Genomic DNA, 21,725 nt, shown 5'->3' with positions numbered 1-21,725 from the left:
CATGAAAGCCAGCTGGGTGACTTTCACTCCCAATCATTCTGTTTCAGCCCAACCCACCTTACAGGGTTGTTGTGAAGAAAATAGGAGGAAGGACTATTAGGTATGTTTGGTGCCTTGAGTTATTTGTAAAATAAGGCAGGATACAAGTAAATAAATAAAAACATTGCTTATATATTGTATTGAAAGTATTACAGAGCTACCCTTACGTTAATTATTCCCTATCTATGATCAGCAGACCAATCAAGCTACTGCAGGTTGACCATACAGCAGACATCCGATTAAATGAGATTTTGAAGTGTTCACTCAATTTGGAATTATCTTATTTTTATGAAGTGATTGCATGAAATAAGAAACCAGAAATTTAACAGGAGCTTTGCCTCACCATCAGCTCACAGAAGTTGATTATTCAAAGTGATCTTGAATTAAAGGAACTTGGCCAATTATACCTAAAGGAGCATACAATCTTTTTCATAGCACTAAAAAAACATTTCAGCTCTATACTGCAGAAACACTTTAATAACACTGATTGCATTTGATACATCTGGAATAATCCATATCCTGACAACAAAGATGCATACTCAGAACATTAATTATGTAAGCACAAACTTTCCAAGATGAGACTGATTTCCCAGGAATAATCAGTAAACTTCAGAATTTTTGGAATTAAAATTCAAAACAGTCACATATCTTAATTTAAAAATACAAAGTAGACATTCATAAGTCCAGCGTTAAATACTGAACCAAATTAAAGGACCATGCTTGGCCAAAATATGACAGTTGTTTTTCCACTGTTACAGATACCAAGACACAACATTCATGACATGTAATAAAATAAAAAATTTAATCCAAAATCTCTTTTTTTTGTGCTAGAATATCCAAAGGAAACCAAAATGAATTCAGTGGGCAAATACCCAGCGTCTTCCAATCCGTGGAAGATGTTGATGCTGTGCCACTTGTAGAAGCAGCAGTAGAACTAGTATCCTCTTGCTCTTGTGAAAAGCTATTTCCAGCTGATGGCACGTTATAAAATGTTTCAGGAAGATCTTGATTATTGTTTACAAGCGGGCTGATCTTTGCTTTCCTTGTACTTTTTTCATCCTTATAGTGAGCACTTAAATCAATATAGCATTTGTACATATGCCCCTTAAATTTCTTATAATCCAGATGACTCAGTTCTTCTGGTAATGACAAAAGCAGATCTAGCAGAACAGCTGACTCTGCAGAAAGCAATAAAGGAAGCAAAACATAAGTAGTGGCTGGGAGCTAATTCATGCTGTATTTTATTTTCTAATTGACATTTTCACAAGTTTTTTCTCCTATACTTCCCCAAACAGCGTAGCAAAATAATTGTCATTCTTCACTCTTTCCTGCATCCATTTATTTGAATTTTAATTATCTCCAAGTCTTAGAGATTTATGGCAATTTCTAACATGTTTTTTTTAATGAAAAGCTAAATGAAAACTGTGGTTCTCAGTTATAGAAATTCAGCTATAATTTCCCTACTATATATGTAAAAAATTGTTTTAGCTCACTTCTCATTATTTTCACGTGGAGAAATTTGCATTTGAAAATTTTTCCTACTCTCTAAAATTTCAACCATTGTTCCATAAACATTGCTAATAAACAAGCACAGGTTTTATTTTGAGCTCATGAGGAATAATTGGAACTTTAAACAAGCCTTTCCTTCATTTGTCATCCTAAAAGTGCAAAAGTAGGTGGCCCAGAGCTGGGCCTAGAATATTGGATGGGAAATTATTTTAAAACATTGCAGTACAGACTAAATGTTTCATAACTACTCTTTTGTTTACTATAGTTTATAATGGATCATTTTTCTGTAGAATGCATTGTAGGTGGAGCCTTTATGGACTTTTTTTGGTATCTCTACAGCTAGGAAACTAGGGAACTGATTTATTTTGAATTTCTACTGATTCCTATACTGAAAATTTTGAAACTGTACAGTGAAATAACTAGTTGAGTTTGTAAATTTGTATATGTGTGTAATTCACACCAACACAACCAAATCTCAAATGCTTATTCAACTGCCATATTCTTGCTTCCTTCAATGCAAATATTGCTCGTTTTATAGGTTTCACACATCAATATTGCAATTAAATATATATATAGTATCTCTCACCAGTCACACTTGGGATAAATAACCTTTTGGGGATCCTTGGTGTTCTCAGCTTGGTAGTTTTTCTGCAGATATTTCATTACCCAAATTAGGTGACATCACCAATGCTAATATTTCTCTTGTCAATGTTAATGGATGTTGTCTTGGAGGTTCTACTGCCCTAATTAAGAACTGCCAAACAAGAAATCAGTCCAACCAAATGCCACTAGGAACAGCAGAACCTCCAAGACCACTCCCATTAAAACTGACAGGGCAAGCACTAATGATGTTACCTAGTTTGGATGAAACGTCTAGATAAAAACTACTAAGCTCAGAGAGCACCAAGGATCTCTGATTTCAACTACAAATATTCTCCTTTATTGGTAAATAAGCTTTCAAATGTACTGAAAACTTTGGAGACGTTCAATATGTTCTTTTCAGTTCTAGGGCTTTTTCATTCCCCGCAGCTTTTAAGAGTCTTCCCTTCAATAAGAACCCGGAGCAGTTTACAAAAATGAAATTTATTATAAAGAACAACACAATATTAAAAAGTAGATATAAGAGCAACTAAGATTTAAAGATAGAGTAAATAAAACAATTACTGACACAAAAAAATAAATAAATAGATATAACTCTAGATGCAGGAATAGTTCATCTTTTCATCTTGGTTTAAATCCTGACTTACCACCAGGTGGTAGCTCTGGTGCTTTAGATCCCCGTGAAATCACTGAAAGATACTTGTATATCTTTTCAAAGTCCACATGTAATTCACCATTTTCCGCAGGAGTCAACTGTTCTACATCTGATGATGTAGTTGCTTCCTCAGATTCTGTATTGGATTTCATATTCTTGCTAGGAACAGCTGGGGTCATGCATTGAGCAGCATTTACTTCTACAGGCTTTGGTGGCACAGAGTGAAGCAAAGAGAGTGGCTCTGCAGATGCAATTGTTAAAACCTAATTAAGATAATCAGAAGAAAAAATATCCAATAACTCAAGTGCCAGAAAACAGAAATTCTGTGTAGGGTATATTTTCAATTACTGCATCTTTGCTTGGAAAAATGAAAATCAAAGGAATGTATAGCTGTAGTTAGCAATGGTAGACATGCTTGTTTCAAGAGAACATTTGCATATCCAAGGTTAAAAATCTCTGAAGTTATTATATTCATAGAAATATTTATCTTAATACAATCGTGTCATGAAGGGGATATCACTGTTACCTGGGAAAAAGCAGCTGTTACTGCATCCTCAAGGCAACCTGTTAACTTCTTAGCTAAACGAATCCATACCTGGAATAGAGAGTATGACACAATAAATGAGTATCTTTTAGCCTACTTGTCTTATTTTTGAAACCATATTTTTAATAATTTCAGACCTCTATAGGTGCTGGAACTGGGGCATCCTTCTCTTTGCACTGGCGATATCGATACCGTGCCTTGACTGCTTCCCTTGCCACACGTTCTTTCAGCAGGTCTACAAATGCTAAGATCTGCAAAATATCACACATGAATGTTTAGAAGAAGGGACATTCTACTCTTAAAACAGCACTGAATAATGGTTATTTTCAGAAAAAAATGCAGTTTATTCCTGGTGCAAAAGAGAAACATTACAAAGAAGAATTATTTTGTTTTCTGTAACTTTCAGCTTTGTCAGTCATAGGAATAGTTATATCCAGCCCACTTCATGAAAGCCCCCAATTGTTGGTTTTGCTGATTGCACAAACAATCTGAACTTTACATTTTCAAAAATGGAGAACTAGTGTCACCCATTAATGAAAATTCTTTAGCCACAAATACTAAGTGTAAAGTGAATCCTAAGAGCTGTGATGGCATAGTGTTTAGAATGCAGTATTGCAGGCAAACTTTGCCCACTGCCAAGAGTTAGATCTTGACTGGCTCAAGGTTGACTCAGCCTTCCGAGGTCAGTAAAATGAGGAGCCAGATTCTTGGGGGCAATATGCTGACTCTGTAAACTGCTTAGAGAGGGCTGTAAAGCACTATGAAGTCATATATAAGTCTAAGTCCTATTGCTAAGTCTAACACTCAGGAGAATCTGATCCAGAGATTTTCAAACTGTTTTAGGCTATGTAACCTGCTAGTTAAACAAACTGGAACACCTTATTAAGAGACAAAACTTTACTAATAGAAAGCTGGTTGTATTTTGAGTATCTTTTTTTATCTCATGGAACCCATTTCATGGATATTTTGGACCTGAGAAATAATTAGTCCAAAGTCATATCTCAGAATTGTAATTTTGAGGATTAAAATGCGGGGAGACTCCATGTATGCTATTTGACCTCTTTGATAGACAGGCTGGATGGAAATATAATAAAAATACACACAAATAGGAAGTCAAACATTTTTCTATTAACATACTTCAGCTTTGATTTAAATTTGGCTTGATGATGAATTCTTAGACATGGGAAAACTTATTCATAGTGGTTCCATTTCTTTAGACATAAGAAAGTATTGCTGTTTGACATTTAGGTTTATTTTACAGTTCAAGAGGAAAACCCTTGTTTTACCGTCCAAAGGATACACTCAGCTGACCACACTGCAAGATAGACTCTTAGTGTATGTTCCACATTCTTTATGACAGAGACAAGGGTTTGTAATTAGTCCTTCTCTCTCCTTGTTTTCAAAAGCTTGGGCCTCTTTCATTCCATCTTTAAATGTCGGGTTTGCATCACTCTAAGGCACTCACCTATCACTTTCAAACCCACTTCCCAATTAGAAATATATTAACTTCCCATCTTCAAGCTAGATTATTGGTATTATTAATCTCGTATCTGGGCAGCTGAAACTCAAAATGGGCCATGTTAAAATGAAAGATATGAATGTCCAGATTAAATAGTGACTAGGATAACCAAAAACCGTTCAACCCATAACAGTAATTATAGAACATAGTATAAAGCAAGTACAATAGGGCAAAGACATAGATGTATAGCATGACCTGTTGATTTTTTTCGGCTGTACTGTTAGAAATAGATATTATGTTTTATATGTATATCCTGTGTACTTTGAGTGACCTTAAAAGTGGCTCAGTGGCTAAGGCGGTGAGCTTGTCAATCGAAAGGTTGGCAGTTCAGTGGTTCGAATCCCTAGTGCCCTGTTACTTGTCCCAGCTTCTGCCAACCTAGCAGTTCGTAAGCACATAAAAAATTTAAGTAGAAAAATAGGGACCATCTTTGGTGGGAAGGTAACAGCGTTATGTGCGCATTTGGCATTTAGTCATGCTGGCCACATGGAGACGTCTTCGGACAGTGCTGGCTCTTGGGCTTTGAAACAGAGATGAGCACTGCCCCCCTAGAGTCGGGAACGACTAGCACGTATGTGCGAGGGGAACCTTTACCTTTACATCAGTGGTTCTCAACCTTCCTAATGCTGCGACCCTTTAATGCAGTTCCTCATGTTGTGGTGACCCCCAACCATAAAATTATTCCTAAAACCATTGAAAATGTGTGTCTTAGGCAACCCCTGTGAAAGGGTCATTCGACCCCCAAAGGGGTCGCGACCCACAGGTTGAGAACCACTGCTTTACATCTATATCCTGTGTACTTCGAGTGATCTTATCACAGTCTAAACAGGGTAGCAGTTTCTCTGTCCCCACAAATTCTTCAGGTATTCCTGTCTTTCGTTTGAGGAGGATCCCATCGAGGCCTTTTAAGTTATCCCAACCCACAGACGGCGCCTCTAAACCCACCTCATCTTCATTTCTGGAAGGCAAGTATTTCTTCAGCTGCTCCGGCCGAAGCGGGCCCGGAGTCTGGGCTTGAGCTCTCAAAGCCTGGAGAAGACGTCGCTTTTCTCGATCCGTCCAAACCCGGATTGCGGGGTCCAGGCGGAAGCGAGCGGGCGCCGATCGTAGCCTCGACGGGGGCTTCATAGCTCCCCACCCAGAAAAGCCCAGGCACCAAACTAAGAAAACACCAGGGGAAAAAAAAGCGTCTTCGCGTCCCCGCGCAGTAAATTTCGCCGCCCCCTTCCTTACTCCTCCCGCCCACAAAGCTTCGCAGCCCGCGCGGCTCAAGACCGCATTCCGTACACAAATTAACAACGCTTCTCCAAGGTACGATTTCCAAGACTCGCGTTCTGATGACGTAGGCAGAGCTACGCAATCACCGGCGACCAGAAGGAGGAGTGGGGGTTGGTGACGTAGCCGACGCTTCCAAAGGAGGGGCGGGGCTGGTAAGCGGCCGCGGAGTCACAGAAGGCTTTGAGGGGTAACTAAGGGGGATGCGTAGAATGCCTTTCCTCCCGCTCGTTACCATGGTGATAGAGTGGGAACGCCCTCCGGCGCGGAGCAAATTATCCTCGAGTCTGGCTACATGTCCATGTCAGGTCGAGGGGTTGGAGTTGCTTTGGGTGTCATAATCGTCTTTCTTTGGGAGAGACCTGGTATGGGGATGGATTGCAGTGAGGTGGCTGGTTCTAGAAGGGTGGGAGCTTCACCACTGGAAGCTTTCAAGAAGAGACTGGGCTGCCATCTGTCAGAAATAGTGCAGGGTCTCCTGTTTAGGTGGGGTGGGGTGGGGTGGGTGGGGTTGGACTAGATGACCTATAAGGTCCCTTCCAACACTGTTATTCTGGTTCCCATCGCTTGGAAGCTGGGATTCCGGGGGATGTATAAGAATAAGACAAATCTATCATAATTATAAGTTTATTTGTCAAGCATATATAAGATAACAGGTATAAGTATAAACATAATTTGAATACCTGGAAAGAGTAAGTAAAAAGGAATATTAGTACAGGATTGGTAGGCACGCTGGTGCACTTATGCACTCCTTTGATAGATGCAACTATATAGGACTATTGTGTTGTAAAGATGTTGTAGGCAAAAGATTAAAGGTGCAGCTTTCCCCATGATGGCGCCTTCATACTGATGAGCAATATTTATCAGTAATTTAGTTCTGTTTGTTGGGAACATTCAAAAAACGATTTGACTTGGCCATTAGCAGATGAAATAGACCAACACTCATCTTGGCTCCCAGGCAAAATGGCTGGCTGTGTTATTTCATGAAAAAATTAAGTTTGGGTGAAATCCTAAATCACAAGATGTGCACGATTCATTTTATTTAGAAGCTTAAAAACGTCAAGTGAAGGCAAGGGCAAATAAATAATAAATAATAAAAAATAATAAATGGAAGGAAAGAGGTGGGAGGTGAGAAGAGTAAACAGGAGGTACAGCTAATAGGAGAATGCTAATTGTTTATTAAAATAAATATTCACTCATGGGTCATATTTTGAGCAAGCGCTCTAAGACATAACATAAAGACTTTCTATAAGGCCAATGTATTTGTAGTCCATTCAGTAAACATTTAGAAATTTGAGAGCTACCCAGTTATACAAATACCCATCTCTACATTTTCAATTTTAAGAGCATGGGAGTTCATACTACTTGAAAAATAATGATTATAGTTGGTTTACCATCCCTTCTGTCTTAAAAGACACTTTAATTGTGTACAAAAATATCGCCCAAACTAAATATTATTTGTTGAGTTACTTTAGGTTCCCTATGCCCTTATAGTGAAAATTATAAGCACAAGCTTCTTAAGAAAATTCTTATAAAGTGATCTTTGAATGTTAATAACTTGGGATGTATAGATTCATAATACAAAGAAATCTCACTTTACATACTCCCATTTACATTGGGGGGGGGATAAAAGATTGGTTATATGAGATCACAGTTATACTTGACAACACCTGAGAACTCAGTAACTATATTTCAGATCTGTTCATTACTCTCAGTTTTCTTAATACTCACATTGCTACTTATAGTATGTATTGCTATTAGTTTCAGTGAACCACTTTTCAGTCACTGATGTAACTTTGCCAAACAATGGATTGAAGGTAATGGCAGGAAGGCAGTGGTAGAAGCAGTACAGTAAATGCACTTATTGTAATTTGGCTATTTGATCTTCACTGATTATGAGGAAACTGGTGAGTTCAACTAGCTGTGAATCCTGATTTGAGACTCACTGTATTAGAACAAGCCAACTGTAATGAATAAACTATATTGGTTGTTATTAAACAGAGAGTGAGAAATCCTTATAAAATCAGGTTGTGATCCAAAGATCTGATATTATATTCTGGTTTACTTTTACCTTACTCTTTGTTGGTAGGTGTGAGCTAGCTTTCTGGAGTTGCAGTGCACCTTTATACTGGAAAAGGCAGTTTTGTAAACATTGAAAGAAAAGTACTTTGAATGTAAAATAATTTCCAGTCATAGCAACTTGCTGAGGTTTTACCTTGTTTTTCAGGCTGTGCATTCTTCCTTGATTTGTACAAGTCTGATAATGAGACTTTTTCAGGGCAAGCACCTATTGAAGAGAAAGAGACAGGTAAAAAAATTAATAAAGTTGAATTACACTTTTCCAGGAAGACTTTGAAATTTCTAACAATAGATGGGGGTATTTAACTTTTCCACATGCGTAACCCCTGGATATTAAAGTCTTAAAATCTCTAGTCATGGCATTATGTCTGTCCAACTGATCTAGTCATAAATATAGGTATTATTTAGAACTATACATTAATACAGCTGAAGAACCTTGTCATCCTACTCTCTTAGGACTCTACCACACTTTCATTTCTTTCAGAACTCATTTTTGTCCACATTGGTGCCAAGGAATTCACTGTACCATGCAAGCCTGAGAAAACAGATGTTGTGATTGGTATGAATCCTACGTACAACTGGAACCTGGAAAATGGAGGTTCGGCTTTGTTGCTGAGGGCTTAAGATTTCTTTATAGAGAACAGACATATATATATATATATGATGCAGGAAATAGCATTTTTTTCTTGTGGAAAGATACATGAATATATTCTGGCTTTCAATGTTTCTTTAGATTACTCTGCCTAAGATTTTTGGAGAGCTGAATTCAAATACTTTATAAATATTTTATAAAAGGAATAAATTCCAAGTGTCTGTCAGACCTGCCCCAGTCTGATCTCCTAGGGAAGTAAAACACTTGACTACATTTGCTTGAAGTGAAAAAACACTTTTACTAAGAGATGCTGATTGCAGTAGAATCAAGCGGGATCTAAAGTTCCTGTGCACCAATACAGGACTAACCCCTTGGTTCCCTTTAGACCTGCCCCCCACCCCCATGGCCCATCTATGTGTAGCCAATCTGGCATCATCGAGATGTTTTGGGAAATACAGAGGTTGTTTGGGCTGGTGAAATTCCACTCTTAGGGTAAACTGCCTTGAAGATGCCAGCGCACTATCACAAACTGGATTCCAAAACACTCTGTTCTTCCTCAACTGTCAATCTCTCCTTCCAGTTTCCCATCACTAAGGTATACAGCTTTATTGCCCATTTGTTCCCCGTCCCTTCTCTGATTGATGGCAGAATGCCGGCAAGGCACCAAGCCGAAGCTGGTGGATCTGACAGTGTCTTGCATGTAGCTAAACCTTAGAGCAGCAGTAGTTACCTTGGTGTCCTTCAGATGTTTTGGTCTGTAACTCTTAAGATATCCAATAGTTGGTCATGCTGGTTAGAACTTTTGGACTTCAGAGACTATCTGGAGGGTTCTTTTTTAAGACACTTAAAAGATTTGAACTTGCTAAGTTAAATTAGAACATAAACTTTCCTAACCTAGTTTAACAAGTTATTAAGAATTGACTATAAATACAAATTACAGGTGGCATCACACACCATTAAAATTATATTATTAAATTGGCCTTTAAATTTGTAGTTGGTTTCCAACATAATATTATTTCTGGATAATACTCAATTACTCAATCTGGACGAAAGGTTTTGAAGAGATGGAAATATTGCACAACAACCTTTAATTTTTTTAAAAAAAATTTGATTTATATGCCGTCCTTCTCCGGAGACTCAGGGCGGCTTACAATGCATTAATATTTTTTCTAGTTTTATTTTTTGTAAAATGTGTAATATAATTTATTGCCAATTTACTGTAGCAAAAGATATGAGTTCACTATCAGGTTTCTACAAGAAAACAAACAAGAATTCAAGGATAAATTCAAGGAAAAACTATTAATTTATGGAAGTAGTCATATTAATTGTAATTAGGTTTAATTTATATCTAAATGGATTATAGATTGCTATTGATTGAATCTGTGGACTGCCATTCTCAGGAAATTATTCTAACCCAAAAGAGGCCCTTAGCTCAAATAAATGTTACATGTTTTTTAAAAAAGGATAAATTCAGATAAGTAGATTTACTGTAATAGTTATGAAAGAATTCCTGCCTTTGCTGTGTATTAAATGAGAACCCTACTTATGGTGCATTCGAAGTTCAAATATTATTCTTGTAATATAATGCATTAAAGGCTATTTTCTTTGGATGGGAGTGATGGTTTCTGTCTGTCTACTATTCTGATAGTAGGTGGATCAGGTACTAGGCTGTTTGCTTGTATTGTATAACTTGGTCTCGCATATGCTTTTTTTTTTTGTTGCATCAGTACATTTTAAAAGTGTAGAATATAACATCGGCTGAAAAAGTAAACCCAAGAAAGAATTAGTTAAAATTGCTAGTTTTACAATTGGTTTCAAATGTTTAGTTATACTAATAAAGTAATTCCCAACAGATAATCTTCATTTATATGCCTCCTTTTCTGAGCAGAAATATTGAATGTAGATGTTTAAAATGTTGTATCTCTCCAAAAGATTACAAATGTACAACTGCAAATATCTCTGAAATCATTTCTTATTGTATTGTATTTTATTCTTCATGATATTCCTTTCAATGTGTTGTTCATGTATTGCCTGTATAAATATATAACTTTTAAGTACTTGGAGGGTACATAGCTTACTTCTTCCTTAGGCAAAAAGGCGAATGTATAATGTTTCATTTGCTAATAGTTATGTGTGTCTGAATGTGCACACACAGAGAGATGGAGATTACAGTCTAAAGAAAGAAATTTAGCTCGACAAGCCAATTTCTGCCTCCTGGATCCAAATCTTAAGAAGTGCGATGGTAGTGCTGTAATTACATTGATGGCTTACTAATGGGCTGCCCTCCCAGATGCTACTGATTGCAGACCAACATTGGTCTAAAATAAGGAGGATTGAGACAGTGAGGCAAGTAGATTTAAGTAAGACCCCTATACCTGGGCTACAAAAACATTATACAAAAACTAGATGGCACTAAGAGATGCAAAAAATTCTAACTCTACTGTCATTTAGTGGTCCTCCATTTTTTTGCAGTTCAGATAGTCCTAATTATTTGACTCTTATCCAACTACAAACATACAATTTGAGCCCTAAGACAAATCCGCAAATGTGCTTTTCAACTTCCCAGGTAAAAAGCCAAGCTGATCAGAATTCTAATTTTAATAATAATTTCTCTATATTTATCTAGGCAATTCAATAGATTAGGCTTATTTTTTTTCCTAGTATCTATTTTATAATGCAGAAAATATTGGAACAGCTGCTTTGAATGACATTACTGAATGTAACAATGCATTGACATAGCTATTTCTATTTTCTATTTAATTGAGAAACATACATTTTTATCTTTAGACCCTTGACTCTGGAAAATAATAATTGGAGTAAGTCATGAGAAAACCTAATATTTTTAAGCATGTAATTTAATTATATGATTAATAATATATTTATATTTAATTTTTAAATTTGAAGTTCAGAAAGTACATTTTTAGTGAAGGGATGATATGAAAAAGTAAGATTAATAACTGCTGTTATGTGGGATAGTCATAAAATCAGGAGAAATTAGGTTTCAAGGTTTCATGAATTTGGCAAAGAGAGAGAGCTCGTATCATAGAAGATTCATTTCCAAAAGGACTGTTAAATGGTTGGGGAGTGGGTTATTGGTTCTTACACTGTGAAATTTTAATATTGTAAGCTGTCAGGAGTCACTTTTTGTGATTTGGGCAGCCATATAAATTTCTTTAATAAATAAATAAATAAAATTTCTAGTTCAGTGCAAGTGCTTTTGTTGATTGACTAAGATGAAGTTGCCATTCTCAAATGATATAACTTTATTGTCTGTTTTCCAGAAAACCTAACTCTCCATTCTGGTGCCTCCCTTATTTTGCATGAATTTCGTGCTAAGGAGAGTGGACGCTATACCTGTTCCGTCTCTTTCACAGAGGAAGACCAGCTCCATACTATGACTTTCTCTCATACGGTGGTGGGTGAGTATATCCCTGCTGTTATGAAGGATGGCTAAACACCAGGAAACCAATGCTATGGATCAGAGGTGGGTTTCAGCAGGTTCTGACCAGATAACTGGTAGTGGAAATTTTGAGTAGTTCGGAAAACCGGTAAATACCACCTCTGATTGGCCCCACCCCCATCTATTCTCTGCCTCCTGAGTCCCAACTGATTGGGAGGAAATGGAGATTTTGCAGTAACCTTCCCCTGGAGTGGGGAGGGTATGGAGATTTTACAGTATCCTTCCCCTGCCACGTCCACCAAGCCACACCCACAAAACTGGTAGTAAAAACGTTTGAAACCCACCACTGCTATGGATGCTTGATAAGAGAACAACATTTGATTTGATTTATTTGATTATATGGAGACATTGTGGAAGAAAATGTTTTTCAGAAACAAGTATGAAGAAAATAGCTTTCCTATGACTGGATCCTCTAGCGTCTAGCCAAATGCCAACATACCTTTTCAATTTTCTAAGAATTCGTTATTTTTTCCAGAATTTAGAGTCTGGTCTTTTCTTCATGATTGCTATGATATGGTGCATTCACTATCCTTGTAGTGGAATTTAAATTTAAATTAAATTTTGTTCCTTTTCTCAGGGTATCACATACGTGGAGAATTACAGGTCCTCCTGATTTTTCAGAGTAACTCATGTGATAAGTCATTGGCGCGTGAGTTTGTGAGGAGTCTACACACACAGCTGAGTCAATTGGTGTCTCACCTACATTGTGAGCTCGTTTCTGGAAGCACCACTTGCTTTCCTACTGTGGAGAAGCCTTTGGATGAGTTCAACCTCCAAGTAGAGCTAAAAGGTCAGAGCCAAAAAGGGATATGGTTTGGAAACTCCCTGATGAAATCAGGAAGATTCATGCAGAAAAGAAGATTTTTCTACTTTAAATTCTTCAAGGAAGAACCTTAAGTTCTACTTCAAGGACTATTATAAAAATATATTATGAAGTAGACAACTGTCTAAAGTTTAGCCACTGTAATCTTTATGCATGCAAACTGGGGGAAAGCAAGTAGTATACTGTCAATTGATTTTACAATGCACTTCTTCTCCAAAGAGCCTAGAACACTGCCCAAAAAAGATTGTAATGAAAATGTTTTGTATATTATTATTTTGCAGTATTTCAGGATATTTGGATTCTGTGTGTGGTGGTAAAAAAGAGAATCTATTGGTTAGAGCAGATCACAAGAACAGTAATGTATTTTTGTTTTCCAGTAACTCCATTTGGAAAGGACTGGGATAAATCCTGCTACCCTCAGATTGATTCGATGGCATTAGAATGTTACCACTCAGCAGTCCAAAAAAATCTACAGGAGGTTTGTAATTTGTCCCACTAGGAAATGACTTGCTGGGTTTTGGAGCTAGTTACATTTTCACCAAATGCCTGCTAGGAAGCTTGACTTTCAAAATGCAACAAGAGGTTTCATGTACTTGGATCAACCACATCTGGCAAAGGTCAATGGGATGCATAGCTTTTTTATTCTGCTCTTGACACTACACTTACACCTAATCAGAATCTATGAATATGCATTTTGCATCCTCAAACTAATAGTTGATAACTTAATTGATCTTTGATGGTGGGGCTATTTACTGTGGGGTGGGAATCAAGAGCATCAAACAGCAAGTCTGTTGAAGAAATTGATTCATGCTTTTAACCATAAGACATTTAGTATACAATTAACTAAGTTTTGCCTTCTCACTTTTATGGAATATACATGACATTACCAGCAATTGCTGACCTCCTAAATTTTCTGTTCACTTATTTTTTTTACTTCTTTTTTCAACTACTCACAAACGTACAAACACAAACTCATGTGAAAAGTGGTTGTCTGTTTCACTTTGTGGCTCCAAAAGTTTTCTTTTCTTGGCCCATTGCTCTATACAGGCCAAAGAAGCCATGACTGAATTTATGGAGAAGAATAAAAACTTTTCTCTGGAAACATCAAATGGTTCGCATGTTTCTTTTGTCAACACCTTTTTCAACTTCTTAGAAGATGCAAAGTGTCAAGATGGTTATGGACAGACACAGGAGCTACAGTCACGCTGTCCCGACTGCTGTAGTGAGTTAAGCAGGTGATCCAAAAGCTACTGCCTCATCTGTCTTCAGACACTGTCTTTGGTCTATAAACTTCTGTTTCTCTCTATGCTGTGGGAAGTCTTTTACCCATTCTGTTCCTATCCATTTGTCTTGTCTTTTTCATATGTTTTCTGTAGCTCTTGTCAGGTGTATCTTGGAACCCATGCAGATTCTGTCCAAATGTAGGGACTTAACTATTTATCAGCCTGTACTGCATATGGTTCCTCCAAATCAAGACTCTAAAAAAAGTGTTTAGAAGAGCTCAGATTTTCTAAAAAGATACTTTTGGTACGGATCGCCCTTATGTGGTCAACATTGAAATTCATCTTCTCTGCTCCCCACAAATTAGGCTAATAGAGAAATGACGTTTGTTCTTTTCACTTTAGCCTTTCTTTTTTCCCTTTACCTACTAATTTTCTGAACAGCTTTGTGCCCACCTGGAACATACAGTGTGGCTACCAGTGGCAGCTGTGTTCTCTGTCCAATTGGGAGCTATAGCTTGCACTATGGGACAGTCCTTTGTATTTCATGCGACAACAATTGGCTTACCTCTCACCCTGGTGCCAGAACATCTGCAGACTGCCTGAATATGAGAGGTATGTATTAGATTGGATATTTCCTTGGAGTCCCATTTTTGGCAGCAATTATTGGCAGTCAGTTTCTTATTATTTTCAAAAATACAAATACTACCTTCAGAAGGAATTTTCAGGACTTCAGCAGGAAAAGAATTCAATTTTTTCCTCTTGTTTCACTCATAATCATAAGCAAACCCATAGCCCTTCTAACATTACTTATACATGTTAAGAACTCCATGCTAAAAGCATAAATGCAGTTAATATTGGGCCTTGTTTGGCCTCCCAGTGTTGTTCTTTCAGTGATATAAATTGAAGGAAGTGGTGAGATATTCCATAAGTCTATGAGTATGGTTAGGGAGGTATCTGAAAAATAGTTTTCAAGACACTATTTCTTTTGTAATCCTGTTTGTAAATAAATATACAAACATCTAGTTTACTGTCCTAGTTGCGAATCTTAATACATGTGTAGTCTGAACACATGTCTTAACACATGGGAAGAACACTAGGTTTGGGAAGGTTTATATAGTAGTAAGTGGAAATGAAAAAGTAGCAGGTGAACATAGAAGAACACATATAGATTTACTGTAGTACTATGTACTATGTACCCTAGTTTCCTGTTTTCCTTCCATATATAATACTTAATTGGGATAGGTGCTATAACTGTATAGCTTGACTTTGGATGCTGAGGATTCCTTAATCTGTCTTCATATAGTCCCTCCTTCACGTCGATTTTCTGTACTGATGATAGCCTTTGCTGTGCCTCCACTTGGTTGCCTCTGTCTCATTGTGATGTAAGTTCTGACTATTCACATTTCCTATCTTATTTCATTCTTGTAAAATTTCGTAGGCCCAGATAGATTTATGGGTAATCAGTTTAAATTAATCAGTCTAAAGAAGAATTATGATCTACGGTAGTTATAATTATCTAATTAGGTAATTTAGGTATAATTACCTAAAACTTTCTTTTAAGTTAGCAACACTTCTTTTCAGTATATGATATTTCTCACTATGATTTGTAAAAGGTTATACACAGTGGGTTCCTAGAGAATTGAAAAACACAACTCATGGGAAAGAGAATGTTGTTTTGGGAAAACAATGGTGTGGATATCTTTTGCAGTTCACATGTTACTAGTTAAGCGCTTCTCTGTCCATCTCTTGCAGCTGTTGCTATTGCTTTCGCCGTCGCTGGCAGAAACGCCGTTCCTCTGCTAAAGTTGATGGACAGACCAAAGTACAAGAAGAAGTTCCCACTTCTACTACAGTTGATGAACAGACCAAAGTACAAGAAGAAGCTCCAGCTTCTGCTAATGACACTGCCCTTGTAGCCACTGAAGAACATCGTTCTGTCGCCTTGCCTTTTTCTAGTTCTGAACATCCTAACAATGAAGGGGGCATGTCTCCACCTCCTTCCAAGCTACAACCACGGGCTCTTCCTGGGCTGGCAAATCCTGGTGCCAGAGGCCTTTTATCATCATAGCTCTAACTTGCTTTGAATGATAATTCCCAATAAATTATTATCCAGGAAGTAGCTTTGGTCCTGTTGTTTCTACTGATAGGTTAGTCCCCACTAACTACCCTACTCAAACTTCATTTTCTATGGTTCTCTTCTGCTGTATTTTTTGCTAATTTATTTCCGTACCAAGAAAGTTAAAGGTTATATATTCCTTAGTAACCACAGCCCATTGTACCTTATTACATTAACATCATAGGCTAGCAGGTTGGATAAAATTTGAGCTGAGTGTTCATTTCTAGGATTCAAGAAAAAACACTTCAGTTTAACATAAAGCTTGTGAAAAAAGCTGAAGAAAACGAAGGGATTGATAGAGCAAAATGCATGCTTATAAATACTAGAAAGAAGGTTTTTGCATTAAAATGTGAAGATGGCTCTATGTGTAAAAACAAGACAGAAAATATTAAAAATAATTGGAAAATTCTATTCAGAGCTATACAAAGATTAAGATCACTCAAAAGTAATAATACCCACGAAAGAGGAAATGCCAGATATCCCAGTGGAGGAAGTATCAAGTGCCATAAAATCAGTGAAAAATGGCAAAGCTCCAAGAAATGGCTGTTGAAATCTTGAAAGCTGATGGTCACAGTTTACTCAAGATACTAGAAAACTCTAGATGCCTCAGAGAAGAAAAAATAGCCAATGCATGAAAAAATGCTGAAGCGACTCTTATACACAAGAAAGGGCTCAAGATGAAAAGAACTATTGCCCAATAAGCCTTCTTTCAATCATCTATGAAGTTTTCACCAAGATAGCAAAAAGAATATTGAGAACATTAAATGATGCACAGCCAAAGGAGCAGGAAGGGTTCAGAAGTGGCTACACCACAATGGATCACATCCAGATTGTTCAGCAAGTCATTGAAAGGCACAATGAGCACACCATACTTTTGTTTATGGCTTTCATTGACTACAAAAAGGCGTTTGACTCAGTATTTCAGTAAGCAATAATTAACGCATTGCTCAACCAAGGCTTAGACACTGCTTACATAAACTTACTACAATCAATATATGAAAAAATAATGACAATTTGCCTTAAAGTGAAAATCAACATAAAATCAGGTGTATGACAAGGCAATAAAATATTACCTATCCTTTTCTCAGCCTGCCTTGAAAAAATATTTTGCAAACTAGACTGGGGAAAAGATGGAATAAAAATCAATGGCCCCTATTTAAATCACTTAAGATTTGCAGATGATGATGTTCTTTTCTCACAAGACCCAGAAGAGCTACAAAGACACAAGAGCTGCACAAAGCAGGAGAACCATTTGGCTTAAAAATAAACCTGAAAAAGACCCAGGTTATGTTTAATAAATTCACCAAAGGAAATTATATATATCTGGAGAAGAACCAGATACTTTGCAGATGGATCTCAGTGGCAGGTGATACAATAAAGAAAATTGAACATGTTGCATGTTAAATGTGGTTGGCAAGTTAAGCATAATTTTGAAGAACAACTCTGCCTATGCCTGAAGAGAAAAGTTTCGATCAATGTGTGCTACATGCTCTAAAATACACCGGTGAAACATGGACACTAACCTCACAATTGCTACAAAAGCTAAGAGTGGCACAGAGCCATGGAAAGATACATGCTCAGCATTACAAGACAAGATAGACCTGCACATGGATTAGAGAACAAGCAAAAGTATATGATATCAATCAAGAGAGTAAAAGAATTGAAATGGAAATGGGCTGGTCACATAGCAAGAAGAACTGATGGCATGTGGGCCAAGGCAGTCATAGAATGGATCCCACTTGATAAAAAGTATCCACAAAAGAGACCTAAAACAAGATGAATCAACATCATAAGCAGATATTGCGGGCTCAGTTGGCTCAGGACCGTATGGGTTGGAAATGTGGAAGACGCTTTCATCCTGCAATGGATAGACAATGGCTTAAATGATAATGATGTATATTGCATTCATTTCATTTCACTTAATAGTTACGTAGAGCAAAATATCCATAGGAGGCAAAGGTTCCAGTCTTCTTGTGAGAAAGCCTGTTTTATCCATCCAGGCAGAATCAGCTATTGATAAAGGTTCTAATAAGGCAGCCATATCTCTGGCTATTACTCAATAGCCAACCAGTCATTGCTTCATGAAAAGATCATGAAGTAAAAAACATGTTATCAAAAAGAGGACTACTTAGAGCAATGATTTTTTTAGTGCTAATATATGGCTGAAAAATAGATTGAAAGTAGCTTCTAATTATGATTTTGCAGAAAGTGAAATTACTTCAGGAAGAATCAATCAGTCCTGCACCAAATAAAAAGTTATTGCTCTCTTGAGTCAATAATCAGTAAGAAGAAACTCACATATTTGGGGCCCTTGAAGAAAGATGATCATAATTTAGAAAAAAAAGCAAATGTGTAATATTGGTATTATTTGGTAATATGCCTGAATTTCTTTTCCTACCCATTAAAAAATAGGAAATTTCTGGAGCCTTCCATTTGTTGAATAGTAAGACGTTATTATTAAACTTGCTGAACTATAGATTCCAACATCCTTCACTGTTAGACATTTGAGTTTAATCTACTGGCATTTCTTTTAAGCAGCATCTGTCAGCATTTTCAGAGATACATCTATGCCAAGTGTGACTTATAAAGTCCAAATTAGCTTCACTCCAACCTTGAATGATAGGCTGTCTTCAAGTACTAATGAACTGTATTGTATAGTGATATTCACATCACTTCGAATCCCAAATAAAAAACAGTCTAGTAAATACACACTTTTCACAAACCTACCATCTGGGTAAATGTCCTGTGCATAAGTATTATAGAAGCAGACATGCACAATGTCTGATGGAACCATGACATAGCTATAAGTCTGAAGTCCACATGCAACAGTAGATAGTCCTAGCTATGTCAGTAAAATCCTTTAAAGAATTTTAAATGTGTTAGCATTTTATCAGCATGGCCAGTTTCCTTATGCAGGCACAAATAAAGTTAAAATAGACATTAAATTTCTAAAAAAAGGTTTGATTGTTTATAACCAAATGGGTAATGTTAGGCCTGTGATCTTGGTGCATAGGTACCTAGTATGGCAGGCTTATATCCACATAATATGGTTGCAATCTTCTGTTCAACCAGAGGTGGAATCAATATCACTGCAGTTAGTTAGACAAAACAAAAATTAAACATAGCAACAGACAATCTCTGCTGCAGAATCACTGGCAATGTTCAAACATAATATTTCTTATCATTGATATACCCTAAAGTACCAGGCAATGCAGAGCAATCTCTAAAAGGCACTTTGGGATCAAACACCAGACAGAATCAAGAGTTATATATGTGAAATAGAATTTGGGTCGGTCACTGGGACCAGAGATTCCAGAAAGCTCAGAAGAGTAAATCTCTGGTCCCAGTTACCAACCCAAATTCGCTTTTGCATCATTATCCTGGGACACGTATGTTTGCCTTCATTTGTGAGTTATATATGTTCTTTTGCACAAGTTGCGGTTCTATGTAGATACAAAATTTTCATAAGAAATCTAGCAAATTCGAGTCCTGTCCTAGGGTTGGCGGACAAGAAAACTGGGTCTTAGGTTCAAATTCAGATACTTGCTGGTTGTTGATTTATGAAAAAAAATCCTAGTACTGTATAATTAATTTGGATTAAATTGTAATCTGTTGTATGTTTAAGTTTACAAATTATGATTACAGCTCTAAATTTTTGAGATGCTGCAGACAGTATATTTGTATTGCTTTCTGTAAACTTTCTGTAAGAACTGATAGTATTTTGCAAGAGAGAAACAGAGAGCCATATTCATGAAGAAGAGTAGAAATACACCAATATGCAATTATCTCAAAAGGAAAGGACAATGAAATAGGAAAGAGAAAACGAGAAGTCAGTCCTGACTTAGTTAAAATGCAAGAAACCGGTGTAATCTCTAAAACAGGTTCAATATAATGAATGGATACCCAATTCCCCTCACCCCAAGTCATTCCACTGAAATTTAGCAGCAAATATTCCTGAATTTTGGCATGATTATAACTGTTATTATAAAGTGATTTTAAGAGTTGGACTAGGAGCAGTTTTCCTTTGGGAGGGCTCCTCTCCCCTTCGTTATTCTTAAGCCCCTCCCCCCTTGCTAAAGACAGAAATATCTGCATAACATACACCCAGCTACATTTCCTCAATTATAACAATCCTGAATGATTTCTGATCCTTCTGAAAACCAGGAGGATGAATTGTGGCCCTGGCTTAAAAGAACAAAGACCTTATAGTTCCTTTAAAAAAATGCGGGAAAAAACCAAAAGTTTAGACACTGCTTTTTACACTTTATCTTCAACATCTCCTCAAAGATTTGTGTGGCCATCAGCTACCAAAAGGCTGCCCATTCCGGATTAAGGATACTTTATAGGCTCAAGGAAACAGAAGCATAATCTGTTAATTTTTCCAGGAACAGAAACTGGGCACACCTAGTTTATGTGTCTTGCATCTGACAGGCTCTGTTAATTTCCTCATTTCCTATGTAGCAGTGATAAATAGAGCACCCATCTGCCAGCTCTTGATAAAGAGCTTAAAGAATGTATTGCTAATGAGAAAGAAAATAAATGGGCCAGAACTGAGGCTGCATTTCCACAAAATAATGCCCAGTATTTATCTTGTTAGCAAGGGAGGTAGGTTAGACGAGTACACTGCTGGCAGAAATTAAAGTAAAAAATCCTGTTTTGTTCTGATAAGAAACTGATACAAATATTCATCTAAAGCACATGCTTGCTGGGGGATTCTGGGAGTTGAAGTCGACACTTCTTATGGTTGAGAAACTTCGATCTCAATTCTAAGTTTTTATACAACAATGATCCAACCATCCATCAGCAATTTAGAAACGGAGAGTTTGTAATCTGGTGGCACATTTCTATTAACTGCTCAAGATCAAAGAATATGTAATACATCTAGTGCCGTGATGCCAAACCTATGGCACGTGTGCCACAGGTGGCACGCAGAGCCATATCTGTGGGCACATGAGTGTTGCCTAGCTCAGCTCCAGCATGCATGCGCGCGCTGGCCAACTAATTTTCGGGCCTTCTGGGCCAACCGGAAGTCAGAAAATGGGCTATTTCTGGCCTCTGGAGGGCCTCTGGGGAGTGGAGAAGGACGTTTTTGCCCTTCCCAGGCTCCTAGAAAGCCTCTGGAGCCTGGGGAGGGCAAAAAACAGGCATACCTGGCCCACCATGCCATCGCGTGCCAAAAACAGGGGGGGGTCATGGGGGAGCATGGGCACATTTGAGGGGGGCAGGGCATATTGAATTATGGGTGTAGGCACACGCGCAAACTCTCCCACACACTCCTCCCTGCTTTTGGC

General features: G+C 37.4%; 2 protein-coding genes across 6 annotated transcripts; one reads left to right on the top strand and one right to left on the bottom strand.

Annotated features, from left to right (window-relative positions):
* Window positions 1-496: 496 nt before the first annotated feature.
* On the bottom strand, window positions 497-6,234 carry SNAPC2 (small nuclear RNA activating complex polypeptide 2). The gene is made up of 5 exons (XM_034414818.3): window positions 5,812-6,234; window positions 3,485-3,598; window positions 3,330-3,398; window positions 2,796-3,066; window positions 497-1,217 (listed from the first exon to the last, which is right to left on the bottom strand). Exons 1-5 carry the CDS (start codon window positions 5,992-5,994, stop codon window positions 841-843), a joined length of 1,014 nt encoding a protein of 337 aa, XP_034270709.2. The 5' UTR covers window positions 5,995-6,234; the 3' UTR covers window positions 497-840.
* LOC117664072 (zona pellucida-binding protein 2-like) lies at window positions 6,225-16,434 on the top strand. 5 transcript variants are annotated; one of them, XM_087889613.1, is made up of 10 exons: window positions 6,225-6,296; window positions 8,369-8,449; window positions 8,705-8,818; window positions 12,094-12,231; window positions 12,850-13,062; window positions 13,473-13,573; window positions 14,143-14,317; window positions 14,760-14,930; window positions 15,622-15,700; window positions 16,071-16,434. In XM_087889613.1, exons 3-10 carry the CDS (start codon window positions 8,782-8,784, stop codon window positions 16,384-16,386), a joined length of 1,230 nt encoding a protein of 409 aa, XP_087745739.1. In that variant the 5' UTR covers window positions 6,225-6,296; window positions 8,369-8,449; window positions 8,705-8,781; the 3' UTR covers window positions 16,387-16,434. The 5 variants fall into 5 exon arrangements, with proteins under 5 accessions (XP_087745739.1, XP_087745740.1, XP_034270708.2 ...); XM_087889614.1 differs by having other exon boundaries at window positions 6,253-6,331; XM_034414817.3 differs by having other exon boundaries at window positions 6,285-6,506.
* Window positions 16,435-21,725: the final 5,291 nt, after the last annotated feature.

The sequence above is a fragment of the Pantherophis guttatus genome, chromosome 3 (assembly GCF_059756535.1).
Source record: "Pantherophis guttatus breed Tessera chromosome 3, ASM5975653v1, whole genome shotgun sequence".
NCBI lineage: Eukaryota > Metazoa > Chordata > Lepidosauria > Squamata > Colubridae > Pantherophis > Pantherophis guttatus.
The sequence above is the reverse complement of the archived record's forward strand: the minus strand, read 5'-3'. Positions and strand labels throughout refer to the sequence as shown.

What these genes read in the sequence shown, in the direction of transcription:
- SNAPC2 (XM_034414818.3), bottom strand. Translation starts at nt 5,994, where the DNA reads ATGAAGCCCCCGTCGAGGCTACGATCGGCGCCCGCTCGCTTCCGCCTG. An exon ending in CTTCCAGAAATGAAGATGAG is followed by an intron (nt 3,599 to 5,811) that starts GTGGGTTTAGAG and finishes GATATTTTGCAG; the next exon opens with ATCTTAGCATTTGTAGACCT. An exon ending in TAACAGCTGCTTTTTCCCAG is followed by an intron (nt 3,067 to 3,329) that starts GTAACAGTGATA and finishes TATCTTAATTAG; the next exon opens with GTTTTAACAATTGCATCTGC.
- LOC117664072 (XM_034414817.3), top strand. Translation starts at nt 6,437, where the DNA reads ATGTCCATGTCAGGTCGAGGGGTTGGAGTTGCTTTGGGTGTCATAATC. An exon ending in TTTCTCTCATACGGTGGTGG is followed by an intron (nt 12,232 to 12,849) that starts GTGAGTATATCC and finishes TCCTTTTCTCAG; the next exon opens with GGTATCACATACGTGGAGAA. An exon ending in ACGCTGTCCCGACTGCTGTA is followed by an intron (nt 14,318 to 14,759) that starts GTGAGTTAAGCA and finishes TTTTCTGAACAG; the next exon opens with CTTTGTGCCCACCTGGAACA.